Genomic DNA, 10,913 nt, shown 5'->3' with positions numbered 1-10,913 from the left:
GCCATTGGCTGCTAACTCTCCGCACTCAATCAAACACATTCGAATTAATTCAAAAACTGAAAGTCAGATTTCACCTTACAGCATAACGAGCAAAAGGCATCTTATTTCATGTATTACATAACGTAAGGAGGCATCAGAGCTGTCTGTCAAAAAGTGCATGTACTCACTGGCCCGAAGTGCTGCTTAATCCCACAATGCAGTGCATGGCGCGTCACTGAAGAACGACCATGATGGCGGCGGTCGGTGCACCAGAAGTGATTTCACAGCTGGAAAGCGCTGCCAAAGTTTTAATGGTGAGCATTTCGCCGCCGTTTTCACATCTCTGTCAGTGTGTTGTTAGCTCTGTGTGGGGGGTTTACTCTGTGGGGGTCTTGCGGCTCGTCATTTAGCGGGGAAAGACTCGATAAACGCTGAGCGGTGCGTGGCGCAGTACTCGACTCACTCCATCCCGCTAAAGCCCAGCGCAGCCACCATCACCTTCATCATCTTCTTCCTCACCTCTGCCTTACAGCACCGCTCCGGTGACACAGTCAGTGTTTATAATGATAGCTGTGAGTCCAGGTGTTGTGTCTCAGAGGCCTAGTTAGATCCCCCAGCCTTGTAAAGGGGTTTAGTATGAGTTGAAGTGTGTCTGCTGGAGTTTCTCCATCAGCTGCTGTAGTTAACAATCACATGCTGTTGATTCAGACGCATGTTTGCCCAAGCACATGTTTAGCAAGACTTAAGGAGACCGAAGACCCGAGACAAAAGAGAAACTTAAGCTTCTTATTTATCTCATAATAAAACCCAATACTTCATTTTCTGCCTTTGTAAGAGTTGGCTTGCTACATAGTGGGCTAGCTGAAAGTTGAAAGCAGGACATGTGCAGTTTGGCACGATGGCATGTTTAGCCATTCACTAGTATTGTCTCCAAACCTGCCTGTACCTGTCTAGACAGCATTTCTGAGCATCATAAGGACAGAATAATATGAATTGAATGGTGCATGTGGTTGAGTAAAGTTACTGCAATGGTAAAATCTCACATAATTTTTCCAGAAGTTTTTCCACTTGTAGCTTAAAGAGTGAACATGTCTCTCTTGATTTTGAACTCCGATTTCTTAAATGTATTTGAAAGAAGTCCTTTATGCCCACCAAGGCTGCATTTATTTGATCATAAACTAAAACAGTAATATTGTTGAAGTATTATTACAATTTAAAAATAACTGTTTTCTGTTTTAACATAACATTATTTTACAGTGTAATTTATTCCTGCGATCAAAGCTGAATCTCGGCATCATCTTTCCAGTCTTCAGTGTTACATGATCCTTCAGAAATCATTGCAATTTGCTGCTTGCTGCTCAAGAAACGTTTCTCATTATTATCAATGTTGAAAACCCTTGTGCTGCTTAATACTTTTGTAGAAACTGTGCTACAAAAAACCCCACAATGTTTTAATTACGTTTAAGTGGAAATAGATGCTGTAGTGAAATAGAAACATTACTGTCACTTTTGATCAATTTAATGCATCCTTGTTTAAGTGTTAACATTTTTTATTGACCCCAAGCTTTTTAATGGTAGTGTTTCAATATATGTTGATGATCATTTGATAAAACTGGAAGGATTGCTTGTTTTGTAGTATGAATGGATGCCCTGTGTATTGGATTGGGATTATAAGCAGCTTGGTGTGTATCATTTTGGTTTTGTGGCATTTTTATATGATGATATTTTTATATAAAAACACTCAAAATATGACATTATATATTTTTAAACAATGTGGCTGTCTTTGTATTTAATCTAAAAATGTGGTAAAGAATTTACAGACCTATTTATTAGAAGTGGCATATGCTTTTTTGAATGATGGTTCTCTCCAATCATCTTTCCTGAAGCCTAACAAGACCTCCGTTGAGTAGATGCGTAGTTCTAAAGTCTGAAAACGTTTGTCATGGATATATTTCAGTGAGCAGAAATGTAAAGCTCTAACAGTAGAGATCAGGTATTGCCGTGTATCTCTGATCGTCAGTCAGACTCACTGATGTCAATGCAGTCATGCTTGGGCAGACTAATCACTAAAATATCCTAGTTAGTAGACATATCATTACACTACATGCACACATGCTTGTAAGCGCTTTTAGAGAGTGCTGTTGTCTTTTGTCTACCAGGGATCAAACCATCTTTAAAAAAAAGTACCTTCAGTATCTGTGTGAAGCTGAATGTGTTAAAACCCTGAATTAAATGCAGAAGAGAATATTATCTGAATAACAGACATGCCCATTGTGTTTTGGACCAGTCTGTCACAGCATCGCCACAGGCATAGGCCTGGATCTGACCATGACTTTTGCATCAGCTTGGTTAAAAGTGAATGTCATACTGATAAACTAAATGAAATATATAGATTAGCTTGTTACAGCCTTAATGCTTTGTACAATTGGGTGATACAGTCATGGTCCAAAATATCGGCCCCTGTGGTAAATATGATCAAAGAAGAAAATTAATCTGCATTGTTAGTCATTTTGATCTTTTATTAAAAAAAAAAAAGATAAAAAGCTAACCTTTCATTGGATAATAAGAATTTTAAATTGGGGGGGGGGGTGATATAGTTATGAAAAATGTTTTTCTCTAATACATGTTGGACACAATTATTATTTTAAATGTTGTTGGCCTATATTTCTGGTCCTGGATGTCTTGTTCAGATAAGTGGCATCTTTTTTTTTATTTTTTTTATTAAATACCAATGGATAAAAAAAAATCAAAAAGGGACTGACTCTGCTGGAAATTTTATATTGGACCAACCGTACAATAATCCAAACACAAACCTCAAAAACAACAAAAATGGGTCACAGTCCTCTGACCGGAACCCAATAGAAAGTGAGTGGGGTAAACTAAAGAGGAGAATCTGAAGGATCTGGAATGAGTTGAAGGAACGGTCTCTGATCTCTTGTCCGGTGTTCTCTAACCTCATCAGGCATTATAGGAGAAAACTCAGAGCTGTTAAACTGGCAAATGGAGGTTTAAAAAAACCATTGAATAAAATGGGGCCATTAATTGTGACCAGTGTGTATTAGAGAAAACAATTATTTCATTAATGATATTACCCAACAATCAATTAGATTGTCATAGATGGGTGCGTAGGAAAAAAGACTGATATAGTCAAAATATGAGAAAACAAGAAAATCCCGCACACTATTAACTTGCAAAACAATAAAAGATCTTTGATTGTTTTGCAAGTTGATAGTGTGCGGGATTTTCTTGTTTTGTCATAATGATATTACACCCCCCCCCCCCCCCATTGTATTGTCTTATTATCCAATGAAAGGTTAGATTTTTGTGTTTTTTTTTTTTTTTTTTTTATCAAATATGAGAAGGATTAACAATGCAGATACATTTTCACAGCCGCCTTTGATCATATGTACCAAGGTTGCCGATATATTTGGCTACGACTGTATACAGTCACACCATCTCATTTTAACCTGCGTCTCTACTGTTCTGTGTGAAGCTTGGACATGCATGGATTCAGCCTGGTGTTTCTGTTTAAGCTACGATCAAGAGCTAAGCAATCAATATCCACAGGAGGCAGATCAGGTGTTGACCAGCAGCATCAGATGGAACTCAAAATATAAAGTGAGGTGCAGGAGCTGCTGTATCTGCCATGTTGAACCTTTTTTTTCCGCAATATAAAATCTTTTTGGAAATGGAGATGTTAAAGATTCTTCATGGAACCATTGATTCCAATAAAGAATCTTTAAAGAATGTTCATGTTGAAGTTTCCATGGCATCAGACAGGATTGAGAGACTGGAGCAAATGAAGCAGAAGTCTGCAGGATTCAGGAAAGTTGACTGGGTGTAATTAGTTGTTCTTGTTGCCTAGGCTGATATTCATCAATCGGCAGGTGGCATTTCATATTTGTATGTTAAAGTGGCACACTGGTTGTACTCCATACAAGAGGTTTGCAGTATTTGTTCAGTCTGAACAAACGTTTTTATTGTGCTTATTCTATTGATTTTATATGCCTCGTTTAACATGTCAGGTCATCTCTGTGTTTGTGTGTGTGTGTGTGTGTGTGTGAAATTATACCTTCTTCTCTTTAGTCTGGTAACTGTGAGTTGGATGATGCTGTGCTGTAATTAGGAATGCAATGTGACATTTAGTGTTTGTTTGAGTTAAAAGGACACTAAAGAATTATGGAATAACTAAAATATATAATATACCCTACCTTTCAAGTTCAGAGTCAGTAAGATTATTTTTTTTAAACGAATACTTTATTCAGTGAGGATGCTGAATGTTGATCAAAGACATGTGTAATGTTGCAAAAGATAAACAAAGCTGTTCATCAAAGAATCTTGAAGAGCCATTGATAATAAGAATACATTTTTCTTGAACAACAATTCAACATATTAGATTGATTTCTGAAGATGGAGGTAATAGCTTTGCCTTCACAAAAATGTATTTTAAATTGTAATCATATTTCACAATATTATGTTTTAATTGTATCCTTAATCAAATAAATGCATGCTTTATAAGCATATCATACTTCTTGCAAGAATCCTACTGACATTTTTAAAAGGTAATGTATATAATAATTGTAATAAAGTTTTGTTTAAATAAACACAAACTTGTGTTTGGTTTGCTTGTTTTGGTCTGCATTTGTGATATTTAATATCGATCAAAGACCCAAATGTTAAACCCTCCCATGAATTTGTTGACAGGCACCGCCGTCCATGGTAAGCACAGAACAGAGGCAGCATGCAGAGCACATATTCCTCTCCTTCAGGAAGTCAAAATCCCCCTTTGCCATCTGCAAACACATCCTCGGTGAGTCTCAGCACTCAGATCTCACAGACACTCGGACTAATACTGACTCCAATGTGCTGAGTCTTAGTTCTTCCCAAAGATTTTCTTCATCATATCTCACCAGTGTTCTCAGAAAGCACAGAGTTTACATTTCAAATTTGTACATCTGCTAAATTTTAATTTATCAACTATAAATCGCTGATTTATTAGTTTTCAGAAAACAGCAGTTAAGAAATCATCTGATCACATATGTCTGCTGTTTTTTTTTTTTTTTTTTTGGTCTGATTCTGTAAAAAAAAAAACAAGGACCACACCGTTTTGTTCTTCAGTTTTGCTTGAATTGTATCGGAGCCTTAATGCATTTTTAATGCCTAAACTCATAAAACTCTGATGTGAATTTCAAACAAAATTTGTTTAAAGTGTAAAACTATAATAATTTAGAAAATAATAATAACGAATGACTGTTGTCTTTCTTTTTCACAGAGACTAGTAAAGTGGACTATGTGTTGTTCCAGGCCGCCACAGCCATCATGGAGGCTGTGGTTAGAGAATGGATCCTTCTGGAAAAGAGCAGCATTGAGTCCCTCAGAACGTTCCTCCTCACCTATGTCTTACAGAGACCCAAGTAAGTGTGTGTATGAACATAAAATGTGACGGCATACGCAAAACTTTTCTGTTTTGGTCTGTATTTAGCATGGCTCAGTAAAAGTGTGCATCTCTTGCCTGATTTTTTTTTTTTTTTTAACTATACATTTCTCTCTGTTCCCTGCAGTCTGCAAAAGTATGTTCGAGAGCAGATCCTGTTAGCAGTGGCAGTCATAGTGAAGAGAGGCTCTCTTGACAAATCCATCAACTGTAAGAGCATCTTCCATGAGGTCAGCCAACTCATTAGCAGCGGCAATCCCACAGTGGTAAGACTTGTGTATCACATCATGGACCAAAGCTGTAAGAGTTTGCAGTGCTTTCAAACTATAATTCAGCAAAGGCTGAATGTGCATTGTTTGTTTTCAGCGAGAAAATGACAAAAACAGAGAGAGACAAAAAATTACAGCGCCTGTCCAAAACTTGTAGATGTATGTCTATATGTTAAAACATTCAAATAGATAATTTAAACTGACAATATTTCACAATATTACAGGGTTTACTGTATTTGTAATAAATAAGTGTTGCCTTGGTGAGCATAAGAGACTTTCTAAAAAAAAAAGAAAAAAAAAAAAGAAAATATTTTTCCCTTTAAAAGGGAGGCCCGGCAGAAAGAGTTTTGGAACCACTGGCCAACTCAGACATACATAATATAATTTAATTTAATTTAATTCATACAGGCCTAACTCAAAAAAAAAAATGGCACAATAAAAAAATACTTTCCAGTTCTATGTCCAATCCCTCAGTTTCTAGTTATTTAAGGTTAAAAAATATTGATGTTTTACTTAATTAAAATCAATACATTTTTATATTTTGTGAATAAATCATCTTGTAGGGCTTATTTGGTAAACATACAGGCTTAAATGTTGCAGAGTACCAATTAAGGCCATGTCAGACCTTTGACATTATTCATAAAAATCTTCATTTTATATTCTAAATTGTACATCAACTAATCAGTACATTTTCAAATGAGAGATTAATATTTTATTTCAACACATTTTTTTCCCCCCATATAAATCTGGACAATATCTATGAAAAGTTGCTAAACTTAGATTTTGGTGGGCTTAATGGGTACACTTACCCTAATTATCTATTGTATTTTTTTCCCATGAATGTGGTTGATATAATAAAAAAAGAGAGAGAGAGAATATGTTGGGGCCCTAATATGTGTTGTATTGTAACATATTAAGTTGACCATCTGTAATGATTAAAAAATTACTCTGAATTTTGCCCATTCCCCTAAAAATAATTTATAGCCATGAGTGTTCCTAAACAAAATTGTTAACAGAGCCCTATTGAAAAAATAGAGTATGCCCTGTGTCCTGCAGAGAGCGCTCCTGTTCTATGGTTTGAATTGGTTCAGTTAAAGGTTAAAGAGTTAGTGTGGTCAGTCAAATGCCTAGCTGTAATAATAAATTATACAGTAAAAATGAAACCTTTGAAAAACTTCTGTCCTTATTTCATGTATTTTGCACCAGTATTGAATTATAAGAGGTAATTTAAATGGTATTTAAGATTTTTAACCTATTTTGCCTTTAATGGAAAGTAATGCCTGTCTCTGTCCTGCTAGCAAACACTGGCCTGCTCCATCCTGACGGCTCTGTTGAGTGAGTTCTCCAGCTCCAGTAAGACCAGTAACATTGGCCTCAGTATGGAGTTTCACGGAAGCTGCAAACGTGTCTTTCAGGTCTGTCCTTCTGTCCCTGTTAACAGCTGTATTGTCCCTGTATTGGCTGTTTACCGTTTATATTTGTGTGTTAAACAGTAATGGCCAAAAACGTTTAGAAATATTCATGTGATAAGAATTTTTCATAGATATCAAATCATTAGCCGCATTTCCACTGTCGGGCCAGTGCGAGCCAGGGCTTAAAACGGGCCGGGCGGGGCTCATAGCCTCGGGCCAGTAGCACCGAGGCCAGAATAGCGCAGGGTTTCCACAGTGGAGCTTGAAGCACCGCTGCTCGTCACTAAAACACGCCCTTTACACGCCTCTCAGAACAACGTCACGCAACCTCATTATTTCACTAGAGAAGTTATCAGAAAATTAAGAAATAAGTCACTGGAACATGCGCGATCACAAAACGAACATGATAAAAGCGGCCGTTTGTTTGCATGCTTTGTTATATATTCAAATTCAAAAGCATGGATGTTTTAACTATAGAATAAGTGATACAGTGATCATATTGATTTAATTTATCAAGACTCAAAATTAATCACACATAAATACACTTTCTATTTTATTTATTTATTTTTAACGCTTATGAAAATAGCCTGCTTATTCAGTGAGTCTGTTTCTGTTTATTTGTAGTCACAGTGGCCTATACGTCACATTAACAATGAATTATATCTTTATTTTTATAAAGGATCCCGAACAAAAACATTATTATATTTTTATAATAGGCAACATGAGCTAAACTCTCGAGACGAGGCTTGTGATAGATAATATAAGTTACTAAATAAATACACGATTGTGATAGAGAATAAGAAGCTGACGTCTGATTTCTTCAAGCGGTCATATTTACCATGTTTAATGTTAATGCCCAGCGTGCAAAGTCTTTTACATCGCTTATAAATAGTTCTGCCCTGTATGGTGATTATAATCAACATTGGATCAAGTTATTTCAAACACTCGCTGCTGACTGAAAGTGAGTTTTGAGCTCAACTTATTTAAATAAAGCGTTTAATGCTGGCGTTATAGCAGCTATCTTTCTGAAATGATCTCAGCGCAGACTCTCTATTTTTATAAAAGCTCCCAAACAAAAATCATTATTATATTTTGATGATATGCAACGTGGAGCTAAACTCACGAAACAAGACGACAGATAAAATGTTACTTAATAAATACACAATTGTGATAGACAATAAGAAGTTCACGTCTTATTTCTCCAAGCGGTCATATTTACCATGGTAATGTTAATGTTTATCGTGCATAGTCTTTTACATCGCTTATAAATATTTCTGCCTTGTTTAGTGATTATAATCCACATCGGATCAAGTTATTTCAAACACTCGCTGCTGACTAAGAGTGAGTTTTGAGCTCAACTGATTTTAAAAAGTATTTAATGCTGGTGTTAAAATTGTTATCTTTCTGAAATGATCCGCGCTGACGCTCTCTAGACACAGAGAAACTCCGCCTTTGTTCGTAACCCCTCCTCTAGCCCCAGCTGGCCCGCTTTGGCCCAAGGATTTTGTCGGGCCGAAAAAACCTGGCCGTTGGCCCCAAGGAAGCCCCGGCGAGGCACGATTAAGCCCCGGAAGTGACAGTGGAAACGCGACTGGCCCTGGCACGCACTAGCACGCCTGGTCTTAGCTCGATAGTGGAAACACGGCTATTGATGATCCTATATAGTTTTTGTTAATATTTTGAATTAGATTTTTTTAGAAGTTTTGTTTAAAAAAAATTAACGCAATATTGTTTTTTTATTTGTCAGTTTTAATTTAGTTTTCGTTATTTTAGTACTAAAAACTAAATAAAAGTGAAAAGTGTTGCCTTGTCAATAATCAACAAAAAAAAAATGATCTGAAACATGTCGTAATCACAATGCATATATATGTGTGTGTGTTGCAGGAGGACGATCTCAGGCAGATCTTCATGCTCACTATGGAGGTCCTGCAGGAGTTCAGTCGGAGGGAGAACCTCAATGCTCAGATGTCCTGTGTTTTCCAGCGCTACCTTGCGCTGGCCAATCAAGTGCTCAGCTGGAACTTTCTTCCACCCAATCATATCCTTTTAGTGACTTTTTATATTTGTGTGTATGTTTGTAGCTATGTCTTTTTTACTTGTAAATTTAGAGGGAAGCAGAGAGGTGGAGCAGGCTGGATTTCCTGCGAGCACTAGAGAGCACTAGACCTGGACTGCAGCCACAAATGTTTTAGAGATACAAGGTTAAGAAAGAAAATTATCTGTGACTTACTTTTGGATTAATAAGAGACAAGCTATAATGTGATAATCATTCTTAACCTTCATAAAATGTATTGCTACTAATTGCAAACACAGATCCAGGCTCATTTCTTGGTGCTTGTTAAAAAAAGAAAAAGAAAAAAGAACCTAACTTATTTTAGAGCGTGCTTCCACCTGCTTAAAGCCACAAAATTCGAACCTTTCTGGCATTTGTATTTATGATCGATTTGGATCTAGAACGTTTGTCCCACAATTTAATACATGTGATTACATTCAGATACATTTCTAAAGGTTTTAAGGATCTTGTCTCTCTGTAGTTTTGCTTATGCCTTGGCATGCCTTTTTTTTTTGTACTATTGGCATGTGCTGGTGTTAGTCCTAAATCATGAGCTGTGATTGATGGTGTGCGTGCGTCTGTGTGTGTTTTAGCTCTGTGAGGTGTTAATCCCACTCAGACTGACTTTGTGTCTCTGTGTCTCTTTAAAGAGATCTGAGCTGGCGTCTGTGCCAACCAGGGTCACATATCACTTACAAAGGAGGCCTGTGCCAAGCCCTTATTGTGCTCAATAAGTGTGCCTTTAAACACACAGCTCATTGAGTGCTGGGCTGGAATGTCGGCCAGCCATTTGTGCATTGATGTGTTTGCATACTTTCGAGTCATATTAATCACCCACTGGGCGCTGGAGGAAGATAGTTCTTTGATACCATGAACACATCTACTAAGGACGCAGAGAGGACAGAGTGGGTTTGTTAGTGTTAATTTCTAAAATTGACTATTTGATGAGTTGCATGAATGAGTTGTCACTTAGTCTGTTCTTTAATGTGAGTCTATACAAGACTTGCATTCACAACACACACACACACACACACACACACACACACATATATATATATATATATGTGTGTGTGTGTTTGTGTATGTATGTGTAAGATACAATAGTAATATATTTCTTGAAGTAATAATAATAATAATATAAAATTACTACTACTATTTTATTCAAATTGTTTGTCTTAGCTGCAAATTTTTCTTGCCCGACCGGATGAATAGCCTGATTAAGTAACCAAAAAATAACTAGTGACACATGGACACTCAGGAATGATTCTTCTGATTTTATTACGTTCAGCTTAAAAAGCGATTGATGGTTGATGGTGTATTTCTGATATCAGTGGCTCGTGCTGCTTGTCTCTGAGAGAGACTTTCATTGAGAAATCAAATCAAATGAGCATAACTGCACATAAACTCACAGAACAAACATACTGAGGTGAAAATTCTAAATGTTTAGTTTATTTATAACATGATGTAGTTGAGTATCACATTATTTTCACAATTGCAAATGTTACATTGATTGTAGTTCAACAAACAAGTAGTTACTTACATTTTTTTCTATTTCACAAATGAAAATTGTTCCAAACAAAGATCAGGACAGAAGTATTTTACATTCTCCGAGCAGCATTTACTTTGGCATTTTGAAGGAATGAGTCTCTCAAAGTTTTATTTAAAACATTAATCTCATAACCGATGCAATAAATTAAATTTGTTTACTTTTTAAAGTATCTTATTCTCACAAATGCTGCATTTATTTGATCAAATATACATTAATT

General features: G+C 36.4%; 1 protein-coding gene across 1 annotated transcript in view; it reads left to right on the top strand.

Annotated features, from left to right (window-relative positions):
* The first annotated feature begins 180 nt into the window (after positions 1-180).
* The window catches only part of LOC113053389 (exportin-4), a 29,066-nt gene continuing 18,333 nt past the window's right edge, over positions 181-10,913 (top strand). The window contains exons 1-6 of the mRNA XM_026218373.1: positions 181-293; positions 4,684-4,789; positions 5,252-5,393; positions 5,541-5,679; positions 6,981-7,097; positions 8,979-9,132. Of these exons, the coding sequence (XP_026074158.1) occupies positions 228-293; positions 4,684-4,789; positions 5,252-5,393; positions 5,541-5,679; positions 6,981-7,097; positions 8,979-9,132 (724 nt within the window). The 5' untranslated portion in view covers positions 181-227. The remainder of the gene's footprint in view (positions 294-4,683; positions 4,790-5,251; positions 5,394-5,540; positions 5,680-6,980; positions 7,098-8,978; positions 9,133-10,913) is intronic.

This window comes from Carassius auratus, chromosome 34 (genome assembly GCF_003368295.1).
Source record: "Carassius auratus strain Wakin chromosome 34, ASM336829v1, whole genome shotgun sequence".
NCBI classification, from domain to species: domain Eukaryota; kingdom Metazoa; phylum Chordata; class Actinopteri; order Cypriniformes; family Cyprinidae; genus Carassius; species Carassius auratus.
Note: the sequence above shows the minus strand (reverse complement) of the source record. Positions and strands in the feature narration are given on the sequence as shown.